Source organism: Macaca thibetana, chromosome 1 (assembly GCF_024542745.1).
Source record: "Macaca thibetana thibetana isolate TM-01 chromosome 1, ASM2454274v1, whole genome shotgun sequence".
NCBI lineage: Eukaryota > Metazoa > Chordata > Mammalia > Primates > Cercopithecidae > Macaca > Macaca thibetana.
Window position 1 is genome coordinate 149,129,376 of NC_065578.1, and position 17,495 is coordinate 149,146,870.

At 38.9% G+C, this 17,495-nt stretch overlaps 1 protein-coding gene across 4 annotated transcripts in view; it reads right to left on the bottom strand.

The window, feature by feature from the left end:
• Positions 1 to 1,016: 1,016 nt before the first annotated feature.
• The window catches only part of PROX1 (prospero homeobox 1), a 52,984-nt gene continuing 36,505 nt past the window's right edge, over positions 1,017 to 17,495 (bottom strand). For 3 of the 4 annotated variants that reach the window (XR_007719891.1, XR_007719892.1, XM_050761734.1), the window contains one exon: positions 1,017 to 6,600. Coding sequence is in view for 1 of the 4 variants with exons in the window: in XM_050761734.1 (XP_050617691.1) it covers positions 6,415 to 6,600 (186 nt within the window). In the remaining 3 variants the exon portion in view is untranslated. Of the gene's footprint in view, positions 6,604 to 17,495 lie in introns of all 4 variants that reach the window. The other variant, XR_007719890.1, reaches the window with a different exon arrangement.

Here is a 17,495-nt window from a genome sequence, read left to right on the forward strand (position 1 = left end):
AAGTACAAGAAGATGGAGGAGTCACTACATTCCTACAAATGCCTTTTCCCTTCCAAGAGATAGTGGAAGGAGGGAATTTTTTTTCCAATCAGGGAATGAATATTTTGGCATGAAGGACTTAGGTATGCTCTTTTGCACAAGTTAGTTAGGAAGACTAGAATTTAAATATGTGCCGTTGATAGGAAAAAGAGCTGAAAGTGGAAAAATGCTATTATCCTCTAATAAAGTTTTAATATTGCATTGACTTCAGGCACCCTTGTGTCAATAGGGTCAAAATATAAAGTTTTCATCATTAAGGGGAAAGCAAAAGAAGAAATCTGAGAGATGATGAAGACTCAGGCTGCAACAGCATGTACAGACACAAGCAAGGCACAGCTGCAGTGAGTGGTGGATAATAGAGTCAATCTCAATAGCAGGTGATTTCTGCTAGTTCCTCTTGTTCTTAATTTAAGAATAAAGGAGACATGATTTTTAAAACAAAGTGAAATAGATAAAAGAAATGTTCAATAGCCATACAACCAATGCTCTTAGTACGGAACATGCTGCCAGTCATGTCAAGAGAAACATTTTAGAAAGGTTTTGAAAATTTGCATTAGTACTTAGTTCTGAGTTCATCCACAGTAAGAACAGCGCAAGCCCTGAATCCCCATATTTTAAGTAATGTATTTGCCATTCTGTGACTTTTGGGAACATCTTTTGTTGTTCTTAGAATCATTCAACATTAACAATTGTTGAATTAAGAGTAAAATATTACTTTGAGCTGAAGCTTTTTTTTTTTTTTTTTTAAGTTTGAGGGCTAAATAAAGTTAAGCCTGAAAGAAGATGTTTCCGAGAGAGAAAGTCAAGCAATTATTCCAAGCATCTAAAGTAAAAAATGTTGTTTCTAGGAGTTGCACTTTAGGCTAACAGAATTAAGAATTGTAGAGAAAGAAAATCTCCATACGCCTACTGTTCTACAATTGGATACAGGTCCCAAAATTAAAAGTCACTCATTCTTTAAGAAAATCAAACGGCACTGAGCTTGTAATGTATATTTTATTTTGCACAAGCTTGCATATATACTGCACATACATTCAGTTTAAGAGGAGATGGAAGGCACACAAGGCAATTGGACTACTGTATCCTTTAAGTGGTACAAAGCAAAAGGTAAAAGTTTGGAGAGTATACAAAAGCTTAAAACACACAAAGTAAAACCCCTTTCCCACCCTCCCCACAACAACTTTTTTTTTCCTGTTTTAAAATTTAGTAGCTGCCAAACTAATTTTTTAACTTTTCCTTTAAAATCAATTGTCTACTGCACCTTTTTATTTTCTTTTTAATATGGACAGGGAGTCTCATTGTGTTTATCATATCAATTAATATTACAGTACATCCTTGGTAATACAAAATTGTACACCTTCATCAAATAAATTAGGATAAATTAAACCAATAAATTATGCAAAGTCTTCAGAACAATAGACAACAACAAAAATTCACAATTGAAATTGCCTCTAGCTAAAAAAAAAACAAACAAAAATCAAAAATTGACTTTATCAGTTCAGTTATTGTACTATATTCAAATCAAAGGGTCTTTATTACAAAAAAGAGCTTAATAATGCTATTTACAACATATTGCTAAATAATATAAAGGCAGTGTTTTGTCACGGTTTATACTATATACATATGAGAAATGGCTGGGACAATATTGAGGGAAGCCACGACCTTTGATTCTTCTAGGTAACACTGAGACCAATCCCAAATACATTTTTTTCTTAGTTCTAAATTTGAAGTGGTAATATACAATTTTAAAATGTTTTCTCCCCCTTTTTAGGGGAATTGAATATTAAAAAAATACAGAATGAATACATTTTCTTAAAAGAAGTTAAGCTTGTTTGCCTTTTCTGCTTATGTTTGTGCATTTTGAGGGGGTGTCAGATTTGAGAGAGGGCTCAGTGAAAAGACTCAAAGTCCAGACACTTCCACATTGTGTTATATTCTTAGAAGGATAATTATAAGAAGATGCAAAGGTTAAATACCAGTTTTGATCCCAGCTCTGAATATGAGCATTTTAGCTTTAGTTTTATAGATGGTTTACAACCAACAGATCTACAGAAAACAAAACTGCATTTCCTTCAACATAACATTTAAGTGCAATACGGTAACTGCTTACTCATATAAATCAGTTACATTTTTTAAGGGGAGCTTTTTGAAAACAATGCTTCTTGTAATTTGCAAACACAGAGTTTGTACCAGAAGGAAACATTTGTACTATTCACACCAATGAATACGCTATAATATACATGGCAAAGAGATTTTTGCACTGTCTTCACATATACACTGCTTCTTTCAGGGGAGTCTGTAAACTACTCTTTCTTTCATAAATTTATGATTGTTCCTGGAGGACATCCTATTTTTTAAAGCCCCCAAATCATTAGCTTTATGACAATGTGTGTGTGTGTGTGTGTGTGTGTGTGCACGCGCGCGTGCCTGCATGCCCATGTGCGCGCACGGGAAGGGGGGTGTTACTAAATGTCTTCATGTACATAGAAAAAGAAATTTCATAAATTTACAGAAACTGCATTACCCTTGCCCTTGACATCTGATAAAAGAGATTGTTAACTTTTAAAAGGAGAGAGCAGGATTTTCAAGAATGCTTTCAACTGTCTGTACAGTCACTGTAGTGTTCCTAGTAAATTCGACAGATGTCGTGAGAATGTAGTTATTTATTAAAATCTCATGTCTTACATAATGACAGCCATGAGGTTAAATATTTACATTGCTTTATAAAAGTTCCCCTCTTGCTTTAGTGTTTTTGTTTTGCTTTTTTTTGTTTTAATTTTTTTTAAATGATATTCACCCACATCCCTAGTACAGTAACAAAGATTCTGCAAACATAAAACACTTTAATTAAATAATACTCGGAGGCACAAAGCAAACTTCAGGAATATGTGGGTGAACATTTACTTAAATAATTACTACATTCTAACATCTTCCACGTGTTTTACCAGTTAATGTGAAACGTCCTCATTAAACAGCCAGAGATACAGTAAGAATTAAATGTTTTGTTGCAAATAGAACATTCTTTTCACAAAACATAACAAATGTCTAAAATAGGTTCTTAAATCTAGATAGGAAAAGGTAAGCTTTCCACTTCACACGCATATATATATATGTATATTTTTACATGTGTGTATATGTGTGTATGTGCTTTTATGTTCACACATCTGCACACACATATATAGCACATGGTATGAAATATTGCTTCTATACTACTTTTCATTAGGCTAAGAAAACACAAGATTTGCACCACAGTTACAAAAAATTGGCTTCTACAAGAATTTTCAAAACTCGAATGCTGCTCAAACAATTGAGGAAAAAATAATTTGCGGTATCAAACTGTTCTAAAAATTCTCTTCTTCAAAAACGTATTCTCCCGCTTTGTTTTAAAAAGACACAAAATATGCATAGCTATCAACGTTATGTCAAACAGCCAGAAAAAAAATCTAGTGTTTATTGCAGCTGTAGTAATTGGAAATAAAGTCAAAAAGATGAAATCGAAAGCCACAGAAGGCACAAGAACAATTGTACTTGTTGGGAAAAAACTGGTATTTTGAAGGATTTTTTAAAATCCCCCCCGCTGGTGCATTTTAGGTCTAGGCACAGACTATAACCTCAAGCGTATACGCAAAAATAATTTAGGGTTAGCAGAAAATAAGTGGTAGTGTGGTTTTTCAACATGGACTTTAGACTTTTTTTTTCTTTTCCTATGTAAACTGTCCCTCATCCTTTACCCTCCCACCATAGAAAGTTAACTTTCTCCCAAGTAGCCAATTTTCTCTTGGTGAGAGTTGAGCTAAGATTTCAAAGATGGTGATTAAAAAAAAAAAAAATCAAACTGTTAAATAGGAATTTGGAGAGACAGGCTTTTGTCATTTTCCAGTGCACTTGGGAGGCACACGATTTTTATTTTGAGAGGGAAAACCACCAGAAAGCATAGTGATAAATTTCTATTTTCAGAACAAAGAGGTGAGTTTATCCTCATGCTGCAATTTCTACTCTGAAATAATTTCTATGCCTCAGTGAACATTGAAAGGAGATTATCAGTAGATAAGGGCATCAACATTTGGTTGTGAACACACATTTTTGCTTAATTTGTCTATTTAAATTAGAAGGGAGGGGAAAATAATACTAAAAAAATCCAAATAAGTCTGGAATCAATATTGAACTCGCCCCAGATCAAAAAGATACCTAGCAATCTGTCTACATAGGTGAATACACTACAGCTTTGCCTTTTACCTTGCAAATGGCAACACAATGTTGATATGAATTACACGGAACAGCAAAAACCCAGTGGTGTACTGACATGAACAAGGAAGGCCACACTCTTTTAAACAAAGCCACTCAGAAAAGTGTGACTACAAGTTGGGATCGCTTCCCTACTTTGTGCCGATTGAATTTTTTCTTCCCACTTTATTCCAATGTCATGATTATCCAAACTTGTTTTTGTTTTAAAGCAAGTGAGAAAAATAACAAATTGGATCTAATGACTCTGTGCATTAGTAGAGTGTGAGCTGGGAGATGTGTGAGGCCGCGGGTGCAGAGTGAAGTGGCTGGTGCCCCAGCCCATGCGGCTGCACCCTCTGTCCACACTGCGAGGCCCTGTTAGTCCCCTGGATGGTGCAGGGCATCATAGGACTGCACCGTTTAATTTAAAGTCAGCAGGTTTTAAGGCTTTGTGCTGACAATAATTGAGTTCATACATTCCTGTCCATCAGCAGATTTATAAATGACGTTAAATTACAGCGATCGGGTCAGCTAGTCAGTCACATGGGTCAAAACCTGTATTCTCCAAAGTCAAATGTAATTCTTATTAAAATTGAATTAAAAAATGGCATTTATGTTCTATATGTTCTAAATACCAGATTTGTTACTGTGTCATTTTAGGAGGTGTATATCAAATTACCTAAGGGGAAGGAGGGGTCTGGAAAACAGTTTTAGGATGAACAATGAATTCTTACTGCATCTGCACACAAAAACCCACCTAAGAAAAGAAGTGTGAATGCCATACAATTTTTTTCAATGCAAGTATGGAACACTGTACATCATTGAAAAACAGGGAAAAAAAAAAGGAAACAGAGGAGAACCATTGAAGAAAGCATAAAATAGCAGCTAGCTTTCTTACGTGTGCTGGAATTGTGTCTTTTGGGTTAACCCCAAATTTTCCTATGCTATACACTCTTCTCACATTTTGGTCAATTCTAGCTTCTGAATTGGAAGAGGCATTGCTTTAAAATGTTATACCTAAAATAAAGAAACACTGAGTTAGACTGTCACCACTTTGAATACCCATCAGGAGAGTGTGGCATTGCATGTGAAAATGTATGTGTTCCTCTTAGGAGATGAAGATCAAGTCAGCTAACAGCTGTCAACAAACTTCTAGTGTAGGCAAGAATTTTATGGCCAAGTTGGGCTTTCCTTTATTCCTTACTGGAAGAAAGTATTCAGAAAATAGCATTTTAGGGGAAAAAAGTGTTAAGTAAACAGAATCCTTTTAAGCATATAAACAAAGTTGAGCAGTGTAAATTTGAAACTTAGTGCCTTTTAGTATCTGAAGCAAAATGATAACAAGTTATAGGATTTTTCTTTATGAAGAATGATGTAAGCTCACTTATGAAGAAGAACCTATTGTCGAGTTTAGAGAGGTGACTAGAAGACCAGGTATGAATTTCCAGTCTCATCTTGAGAGAGCTGGTTTTGTGCAAAATTGCTTTGCCTCCAGAAGAAACTGGTACTATTTTCAGAGTTTGCCTCTTTTCTTAGAAAAGGCTTGCTAGTGAATATGTTTCTTTTTTAATTTGGCCTTTTGGGGTACTTTGGAAAAGTGAGCTGCTCATCTGTCACTGGCATTATTTTTAAACATGTAAGGAAAAGCTACTGATTGAGTTCAAACCAAACAAAATACTTAAATGTATGAAGTGGTTTCATTAAATTTTCAGACCTTCTTAGCAGTAAAAACAAGAGACACATCACTGTCTGTAGAGTTGTGCTGTGTCATGGGTTTTCCTCGGCCAACCGCCATTTGCAATAAGTCATCAATCAAGTGGATGCATCGTTAACAAATTCCCTTCATTGCTAATAGAGACTTTACACATGCCAACATTCTTCTTCCCTGAAAATTAACCCTATTTTAAGTGTCCAAATGTTAAGGGCCTTGGGCAAAAGTAAACTAAAGGCAGAAAGAAAACAACCATCCCCTTGCAATGGAAAACAAAAGAAAATGAGAGAAAGGTGATGAGGAGGAATTACCAGCTGATTTCATAACAGATCCATGCCTCCCATACACATATATATGAAATCAAAATCTAGACACATATAACTTGGACATCCAAAGGGGACTGCTACTCTTCATACATTCAAATAGAGTTGTCGAAATTTCTACTCATGAAGCAGCTCTTGTAGGCAGTTCGGAGATTTGAAAATCTCAGGGACTTCACTATCCAGCTTGCAGATGACCTTGTATATGGCCTTCTTCCAGGAAGGATCAACATCTTTGCCTGCGATAATGGCATTGAAAAACTCCCGTAATGTGATCTGAGCAACTTCCAGGAATCTCTCTGGAACCTGCTGATACAAGGAGACAATGGCATTAATAAAGTTTTCAGTTTCAAGTCTACAGTTATTCCAAGGAAACTGAGCTAAGTTCATTCTTGCAGAAAGGGGCTTACATTGCACCTGCATTTTCTAAAAATGGCTGGCTTCTATTCTTTTCTGTAAAGTCATTATATATAGTAGCATTGTGATGTGGGGTTGACAGCTTTGTTTTAAGAAGAGTGTGTGAAAGATCCATGCAGACCTATTGAAAAACTAGGATTTCATTGTGGATAATTAGGATAGGAATATGGGATGTGACTTTTGGGATTCCTCACTTCATTAAATAGATGCTATCCAGAAGAAAGTCTCCAATTAATTTTTCAGAATTTGAATCCTATTTCCTTTTGATTGCCATTATGAAAACAAAATATGTTCTCAAAATAGAATAACAAATAGTTAGGCTTCTTTATAAATTAAACCCATGCTTTAAATGAAGAAAATCTTCTAAAATCTCAGTTATCTGTTTGTCTCAGAGGATTGTTGACTCAGATGCTAAGTTGTATATTAATCTGCAATATACTCTCTACATAAAGGAGTAAAATAATGACATTAACATGAAGTCACAAAACTGATCCTAAAATATTGCATCAGAAAATACTTAACCTTGAAATTAGAATTGCTCCATAAGAGAGTGATTTATTCAGCTGATAGTAATAATACAAACTAACATTTTTTTGAGTATTTACTACTTGCCAGACTCTGTTTTATGTACTGAATGTGAATTATGTCATTCGGTTCTCCCAATCTCTCTAAGAGGTGTTATTATCCCAAGTACACAATAGAAAACTGAGGCTCAGAGAGGGTAAGGAAATTGCTCAAGGTCCTTATCATTCAAAATAAACATTCACCAACTATTCATTTTGGAACCCCAATTTCTTAAGGCTTTTCATCCACAGCAATTAATATGTATGTGTGCTGTGTGTGTGTATGTGTGTGTATTCTCTTAATTACTTATTTAATAATCTGATATCTTGATTAAGGAAAGCAGTAACTACTGATGTACTTATTTAGTGTTCTTTGTAAGTTACTCAGAGTAAAGTATGGTCTATCTATCCCCACACCAACACAATAGAATCACAGAATAATCCATGAACTCATAATTTTCCAAGTACGCATTGACACTTAGTAGATTTATTTTAGTGGGGTACTTATACACCAGTAAAGTTTCATTTTTACATTAAGTGCAGACATATGAGGACATAAAGGTACCACAGGTATACATATAGCAATATTTATCTACACATATACAAGAGATGAAAGACTTTTCATCTAAGTTCAGACATGCCACTTACCAAAGTAAAAAGGAGGTATTGTAATATTGAACATGTTTCATCTCTTTCTTCCAACCTTGGGTGCAATGTACTTTTTAATAATAGTAGTAACTGGTAAAGAAAACCAGAATCATCACCCGACATCCCTGTTTTTCATGTTTAAAATTGGACAAAGAAGTTCATTGTTCCCCATGGCAAGTTAATTGTTGTTTATAAAGAAATGTAATAACTCTGCAGAAAAAATGAAAGGGACTCCATTTGGGGCCAACCATTCTTAAGCTTACATTTTTAGCAGACCCTCCTAAAGACTTTCACACTGGCCCATTTCTTAGGACATAGTTCCCAGTGTTGCCTGGAAAATCCTTCAAAGTACCGCCTTGTCCACCATGAATGTGCAAACCCATACACCCCAAGGGCCATTCTCTGCTGAGAATTCATATGGATTTTCCACAGGCCTTTGGGTTATTTCCTCCCAAATTTCTTGCATACATGAGTATTTGTTAGAGGAGAGCTTAGCCCTCCCACTCACGTTATACAAATAAAAATTCATGAAGCAATCTTTTTTAGTACAGTCACCTCCACCCCCAAAGATAATCCTCCACATTTTATCAAATGAGCATTATTGAGGGAGGGAATGTGGCTGGAGAACAGTGAAGCCCACTCTCACTCCTTGGATTGGGACTGTTAGCCAAATGCTACAGAAACATAATCAGAGGCATTTATTTATTTATTTAGTTATTCATTTATTTATTTATTTGAGATGGCGTTTCCTCTGTCACCCAGGCTGGAGTGCAGTGGCATGATCTCGGCTCACCGCAACTTCCGCCTCCTGGGTTCACGAGACTCTCCTACCTCAGCCTCCTGAGTAGCTGAGATTACAGGCACAGGCCACCACGGCTGGCTAACTTCTGTATTTTCAGTAGAGACGGGATTTCAACATGTTGGCCAGGCTGGTCTCAAACTCCCAACCTCAGATGATCTGCCCATCTTGGCCTCCCAAAGTGCTGGGATTACAGGCATGAGCCACCGTGCCTGGCCAATCATAGGCATTTATTAAAATAAACGTTTCAAGAAAGGTGATTTCATGGGCCATCGGCAATACAGCCTCAATGAAAAATCTACGTTCCTTGAACACTCAGGGATGCAGCATGACATGGCAGAGAGCTTTGAGGGGTGAAGGTGTGGGCAGCTGCCCCACAGAGAAGCCAGAGAAGGCCGGAAGCCCTGCCCACACCAAGAACTGTACAGGAGGTCTGGGGAGCCAGGGACAGGGGAAGGGCAGGCATTGTTCAAGACTGTCAGAGGAGAGAGAAGAGGTACATCTAGAACATCAGCACCAGGGGAGGAGGGAAGTGAAGTTGTAGGATTTGCATGAGAACAAGGCAACTTCTTTGGGGGTTGTATGCAGTCTCCCCTTCATCATTTTTATAGTTTGCCATGCTTGTTAATGGGTTTTAGTGGGTTTTAACCTGTTTTAAATATTCCTTTCTTGTGGTGGTAATCATAGGCTTTCCTTTATCATCTTTTGCATTTGTGTCTTGATGCTGTTTAACTTTTTACCTACTCTTATATGTACACCTTATCATAAGGTGTCTTTAGATAAGGAGCCTCAGCAGAGTATCTTTTGCAAAGTCATTTGATAAATAGCTCATAGTGAGATCTTGCCTTCTGCTTTACTCCATTTTGCTCTAGAGTAGCAGTTACTTAATACTTTAAAAATACTTAAGACTTAAAAAAGGGAAGCTTCAGCCTGAGCAACATGATGAAACTCCATCTCTACCAAAAATACAAAAAATTAGCTGGGTGTGGTGGCACGCGCCTGTGGTCCCAGCTACTGGGAGGTAGAGGTGAGAGGATGGCTTGAGCCCAGGAGGCAGAGGTTGCAGTGAGCTGAGGTCGCACTATTGCACTACAGCCTGGTGACGAGATCCCCATCTCAAAAATAAAAAAAAAAAAGGAAGTTTAAAATAATGGTAAAGTAAGGTAGAATTCAAAGAGTTGGAATAGATCTCAGAAATCAACACTTTATAGATGAAGAAAGCATGAGATTCTATGAGATGAAGAAATGATGAGATGAAGAGATTACTGTGAGGTAAGGTGTCTTTCCATTAAACGATGCTGGCTCCCTTTTAATGCTTTTTCAGCAATTTCTACTATTTATATGAGGCAACAAAACCTTGAAAAGCTGTGCCTCTGTAATCTTGAAAAATCACAGAGAAGCTAGTAACTTCAAAATAAATGGGAATGCTATAAAAGATGCCCTGGAGGAGACTTTGGTTATTGGGAAGAAATGAATTCTTTGTGAACAAACAAAATGATTAGTTAATGCAGTGCTTACTTTGAGGCAATACTCATGCAATGGACTGGGCTGGATAAAAGAAAGTTGTCATGAGATACTGAACGACTGGAGCAACTCATGTCTTTGGTGGCTCCCAGAGGCACACTTTTGGGTAGCAACTGATCTTCTGAGAGGGTGCCAGTGAATTTCATCCACACATAGAAACATTTCCCATGGAAAAAGAGACCTTTACGTCTGCTTGAAAACTCCCAGCTCCATTTAACAGAATAATGGGGGTACTTTCTAATGTTTTGTGGGAGCATCTCAGAAATCAGTCTTATCAGAATGATGTTGCCCATATTTTTCTGCACCTCTTCACACCTAATGGCTTTCCAATCACCAATAAACATCTGCAGAAAATCCCTTAGTGACAAGTAATCCCTTATCTAGGTTTCTTTTAATAGAACCCAACAATCTGCAGAATGAACCCTAGAGTATCTCCTCAGCATCAGGTGGTAACAGTCAATCAAGTCACTGGAATGCAAGACAATGCAGGCGGCTGGGGGGGGCTGCTGGCGGAGGAGGGGAGAAGGCCCTGCCTTTGGACATGCCACAGGGAAAAAACAAAAGGCTTCCAAAGTCTTTGGCTGGAACTCTGAGGCTATTGTGGGAGCTGCTTTGCCCAGCGTTCCTCAGGAGAGGAGAGTGGAAACTTTGTTTTGATAAAAAGGCATCCCAACCTAGGAACCTCACCCCGGATGGTCTTGCCTTGATATTTGGAGAACAATATAAAGTAATGAGGTACTTAAAGATATGCATAAATTTGAAGGGGGCTGGCTATCAGCTTCTACCAATTTCATCACGGTATGTACTTGAGTCTCCTCAGAGCAAACAAGAGCCTTGTGGACTTCCATGAAATGCGGAAAATGAGAGGAGGTTTTCATGTCTGCCCAGTCCACAGCTGGGTTGCTTGTGTGTGTGCACACGCACACACACACACACATACACACACGGTGTGTTGGGTGGGTGGTTATTTTGCTGTTCTTTTATTTTTCCATCGGAATGAGTGGCAAAGACACATTTTTCTCCCGTCTTCCTCCTCTTCCCAGTTGCTTTACCTTCAAGGATGATTTGTTTTATTAAACTGACTGTCCCTAGCCTCTGCAGTACATAATAAAAGCCTGACATAGCAGGCTGCCTGCCTTCTGTGTCCTGCAGATACTCATCATAAGTGTCAGGACATACCAAGGTTAGCGGTCACTGGAAGTGTGCTCGCTGGCCCAAACCTTGCCAAACGCTCTTGGCAGCTGAATGAATGTCACAGAGAATAGAAGGGGAATTACAAAGGTTAAAAAGAAGACAGCCTCTCCTATTTTCTGGAGACAGAGAAGCTGATTTTTCACACCTCTGAACCGTCCGTAAGCTCATTCATCAGCCTCTTGTGGGGGACCTAAACCTTGCCCCTTGCTCAGTTCTCCACGGACACTCCTCCATCCTCAGTCCCCTTTAAAAATTGGCCCTCTGGCCTCATTTCATCACAGAAATGATCTTCACTGAAATGGACAGAAAACAAACCAGGCATTGACTTCTTTCCCTAGCCACCCACCCCCCAACCCATAACCAAAGGCTCCAATGGCCTATCAAGCCTATCAATAGATTACAAACTTATCAAGGGAAATCATCTTTATAGTTGATCTTTTAAGCTAATTTTTTTTTCAAACTTGCTTCGATGGAGAAATGGAAAAGGACGCATGTGTACTGGCAGGCATGGCTAACAAATGGGAAAGTACAATCCTGCCTAGTATTTTGGTGAATTAGTTTGTGTGTGGGTTTTCCTTCTTCTTTCTCCTCCATTTTTTTTAAATACTATAAAAGGGCAATAAAATGCTGACTGTAAGAAGACAATGTCAAGGAGAAAAGGGTACTGGTATTTTGGATACTCTTCACTGCTCGCCTTGGAGAGAGAGTTATTCTTGTCACAAACCCTTTTGTCTGCATCTGCTGACTGCTTGCCTGTAGCCAGCAGCATACTTTAACTGTTTTGTCACCTCCTAACATCACATGCATCAGCTGTTGGGCTTTTGTTACGGGTATTGTAGAACTAATCCGCTGTGGCTGTTCTACTGTGCGGTAAATAAAACAGAAACGGGCTTCTCAGACTATTCTGCATGAATATTTCAGATGGCTTTTACAACTCCGATTCACAAAATCAAATAAATAAATAACTCCCCCAGCCGCCCCCCAGCCCCTCCCCACACCCAGAAACAAAACCCCTCAATCTAGCCCCAGATGCCTCCAAGTCAACTGCATTGAAGGCGCTGACTTGTGCCTTCAAACAATTGTTTCAGGGAACTTGAAAGAACAGGGCTCTCGAAATTTTCACACTGTGGAATTCATATACAGTATTAGAGTTAAATATATCTAATGCTGACAACTAGGTAAGCAGCTCTGAAAAATTGGAGAAAGTTACTTTTTGTCCCTGTGGGCCTTTAAAAATATATAGGTAATGCCATGAAAAATACATAGTTAAGAGTTGCCTTGTCAAACTGCTTTTATTGTTTCCATCTGTATTTTTTTTCCTTCCACTCATCTGAAAGGGGTCAAAGGAAGATGTTTGTGCATTAGTTTATCCTAAGAGTCTTTCCAAACCTATGTAAGAGCAAAAAAGAAGAATCAAACTTTGCTGGGTTTGAAAAACTGAATCTGCATCATGAGCTCTTTGACAGTATAATGATGTACCAATCACACATAGGGAGGTATTTTTCTAGATGACTTTGAAGTGTCTTTGGAGAAGTTAAAAAGAGAATGGGCATCTGCACACGTGTGTGCACACACACATGTACACGAAAATCTTAGAGAAGGAGACAAACAGTTGAAGTACTTTCCCGAGCATTCATTCACCCTAGTGTGCACATGATTCCTCTAAACAAACTCTCCCATCCCTGCTGTTTGTTAAGTAAATATTGATCAAGGAGAGACCCATCTCCTGACAGCAGTGGCACAAGCTGGGGACTTACACTGCAGACAGAGTAGACTTAAATGGATAAACTCAGATGCTTTAGTAACTCCTCATAGAGATTATCAGATGAAAAGGCAAGAACAGATATGTTATTGCTGCTCCTCTTCACTGTCTCGCTCACACTAAACTCTCCTGCCAGAGGCAGAAAAGAGGAATCATGGAGCTATAAAATATGGTCACAAGATGCGGTTACTGAGGGTGTCCCTTTGCAGTCATGCGTGCATTTGTCCTGTGTGTACAGCCGGGGACTAACAGGCCCTTCAGAAGAAAACGAATGGTGCAGGATGCTATACATGGTGAATCCTGAGATTCTATTCCAGTGCCCTCTCATTCCAAGGGAGGATCAAATGGAAAAGCAAACATGAATGCACTTTGGGAAGCATAAAATATCATCCAAATATAAGGTGGTTTACAAGTTTGAGCCTTTAACGAGGAGCCCTAATTCCTGGGATGCATTCACTGTGATTAATAAATGTTTGCAAAGCATCGTTTTGAGAGGTGCTCTGAGGAGGTTCGCTTGGGTGAGTTTGTTGGCTGAGTCAACCAGTTTGAGAAAAGTTGCTTTGTGTTCCCTAAGTTTTATTTCGGCCATTTCATAATTATGAGTCAAAATCCTGCTTTCTGCACTGTTCGTAGCTGAATGGATACGTGTACTTCTCTGGGAAGGTCAGTTTTAAAATCATCTTTAGAGATTAGGTTTTGTGTATTGAACACTGAGCACCGTGGTCAAAGGGCAAGATGTTATATTTAGAGTTCCCAAACAGCTAAATGGTGTTTGAATTTTATTAGGATGCTTGTGTTTGGAAAAACTAGCAGGATCCAGGGGCACTGGCTGTGAAGTTGCTTTCGGGTACCTGCCGAGTTACCCCAAATGAGGCAGACGAAGGTTCTCCAGCAACATCTGGGCTTAGGACTAAAGTCTCTCTCCCTCTGGTGCTCCAGGTGGTATTCAGCTTTCAGGAACACAGAGGATTAGATTCGTCTAATACCCATGCAATTTGGGCCCACTTTCTAGTTACATGTTTTGCTGTTTAAATATGTGAAAAGTAAATGCTTGTAGGAAGTGGCTATAGTTCAAGGCTGTCTTAAAAAAAAAAACAAACCTAAAAACTATGTTTCCTTGGTCTAAACAAAGGAACACATGGTAATAACAGTCTGTATCTTTTTTTTTTTATAAAGCTTCGAAAGAACAATGTTCTGTTGAGCAAAATTCAGTAGCATTCTGTAAACATTAATTTAAGGAAATCAATAGACTCAGTGAGCTAAAGCCATATTGCAAGATAAACTGGCCAGAGTGCCACTTTGTCAAATAGATTTTCGTTTTCTCGGCTAGATAAAGACAGTTTCAAAACGGGGTAGACGTGTTGCAACCAGGGTTTGAAAAGTATGTGGCCTTCAAACAGTCTGCTTGTTCCTACTACAAAGCTGGATAAACATACTTTAAAAATGATAAGCCTGGTTTAGAATTGATTTGGCTTTCAAATTTTACATATAGTAGATTTCTTGGTCATCTCACAGGAAAAGAATAAAACAAAATATCATGCATTCAGAACAGAAAATTTACTTAGGTGAAAGGGGTTAAATTGTCTTGAGAGACAGAGCTTTGGGAGCAGTTTCGGTTGATGCTTGACTTTAAAAAAATGGGAAGAAAGAAATCTTTATTCATGCTGACCTGATGGGCAATCGGCCTTCTTGCCAAAATCCCGAAGCCAAACTCTCTAGTGAGTTTGGGATCAGAGGTTTCAGCTGGTAGAAGCTGCTCTCGTTCTGTGCTCACCAGGCAATGTCATGTTAATGTGCGAGGGGGTGTGGGGGTTGGGGGAAGCAAACCCAGGAAAAGGCTAGGGAAGGAGCTGAAGTGATGAGCCACCCAATAGCTCCAAGGTTTTGGTCAGCCAGACCGAAAGAGTTGCAGGGATAATCCGAAAAGGTGGCAACAGGAAAGCAGGTCTCTCCTCCTGTCACCTACATGGAGCTCGTGGCAGTACACTTCCAAGTCAGACCACTTGACATCCTCCAATGCCACACCAGCCCTTATAAATGCTCATAGCAAACAGATATGACATGGTGAAAATGGCCCCCCAGAGGAAATGTAATAAAAAGAATGAAGAGTCACATGGAAACTGCCAAGGAGGGAGGTTAAGGATCTACCTTGAATGGACAGGGGACCTCCATGGAAAAGCATCACAGGAACTGACTTTTGGTCTGCAGTGTGGGGATCTGGGGGGCTGCTATTGGCCAGACCCCTCACACAGACTTCTCTGACCACAGCATGAATGAAGGGCAGAGATACACCCTAAGTATCTTCTTTGTTTTTCTACCTGAATTTGAGTCTTTGTCTTTTAAGAGTGAGTGTTTAGAAAATACAAAATTCACAATAAAATTTCTACAACATTATGATGTTGATAACATAGGTGTTGTTAAAATATTATACAATTATCAACAATGTGCTAGAGTTGAGCATTTCGAATAGTTGTGACTTTCAGGTAATAGAAAAGAAAGTCTTAATATCTTCTATTCTACGTTTAATCAATTGTGTATACATTTGAAATTCTGTAAGTATTCCATTGGCAATTCTGCATGTAGAGATCAAGGTAAATAAAACCATCTCTTCCATAGCCCCAGTAAAAGATAGTACTAGCTTTCTAGGAGCACAATGACAAATGTCTATGAGACACTGTCAAAATTGTTGTGTGAGGCTGAAATTTGGTCAGTGAACATGCTTAAAGCGGCAAGTTTATTTGCTCACACATGGAAGTCTTGTTGTTATATGTGTTAGAAAACATAATTGTCACATTATTGGTTGTAATGAAGTAAATTTTCCTTCTCTCCCAAACTCTGCATAGGTCTTAAAAAGTGATTCCAAGTTTAAACAAACAGACAAATATGCAAACAAAATCAAGGAAAAAGCATCAAAAACTAAAACCTAATACCTCTTTCTCTCCCCCTGAGATACTACACAGAAACTCTTAAGATCTTAAAAACAACTGGAAGCACCGTGCAGAAACTGCTCATCTGGTAGGCTGTTCAGGTAAGAGCTGGACCAAGAGTATTCCATCAAAGAATCATAGAATTGGCCGGGCGCGGTGGCTCACGCCTGTAATCCCAGCACTTTGGGAGGCTGAGGCGGGTGAATCACGAGGTCAGGAGTTCAATACCAACCTTGCCAAGATGGTGAAACCCCGTCTCTACTAAAAAGACAAAAAAATTAGCTGGGCATGGTGGGGGGCACCTGCAATCCCAGCTATTCAGGAGGCTGAGGCAGAGAATTGCTTGAACCCAAGAGGCAGAGGTTGCAGTGAGCCGAGATCACGCCACTGCACTCCAGCCTGGGCGACAGAGTGAGACTCCATCTCAAAAAAAAAAAAAAAAAAAAAAAAAGGAATCACAGAATTTTGGAACTTGAGAACTAGAAGGAATCTCGGAGAGTTCATGTCCCACAAAAGAGAAAAAACCTTCAGCCAGTGGTCAGCAAAATTTGTCAGTAAAGGGCTAGATAATAAATACATAGGCTCTGTGGGCCGTATTTGGTCTAGGTTGGTTATTCTTCTTCTTTTTTACAACTGTTTTAAAACTTAAGTCATTCTTAGCTTGGGGCCATAAAAACAGATTGAGGGGCAGCTCTGCCCATATGCCATACTTTGCCAGCCCCTGCTTTTAGCCAAACTTGAGGGTTAACAGCTTTTCTAGAGGCCTAATTGTCTTTCATTCTGCACTGATCCTGGGTGCCTCACTGGGTGAGCACACCAGTTCTTGCAGGATAGTTCGATTGATTCACTTGAATTCGACCTGCAATGCCACACCATTTCCCTGATGGAGTTAAGGCTGCCCATGTCTATGGGAATAGATTTAATAAACCACATACGTGGTGGTCAAGGACCAGGAAGACTTCAGTCTTACCCTGCTCAGATTAGGAACCTGTAATTGGGAGCTTTCCTGCCAGTGCATATTTAAATGTGCTAAACAGAGGAATGTATCCCTGCTTCATGACACATCTGATAAATCAGCTCAATACTCAGATGGAAAAATAAGCCCTGCAATCATATACCAGTCACTTTGTAGTGTTAACAAATTTCCCTTTAAGTCAGCCCCGTAAATTTGGTGCCATTGGTGTCTGAGTTCAAGACAAGCTGACAGTCCTTGAAGTTTAACTTTTGCTACAATTACTGGGTGAGGTGGTAAAAGAAGCAGGGCCAAGCTTGGTGCCATTCTTGTATGGGACATCATCCAAAAACAACATAACACAAACACTCCAATATTGCATGAAGGGAAGCTGGGGCACAGATAATCCACAGTT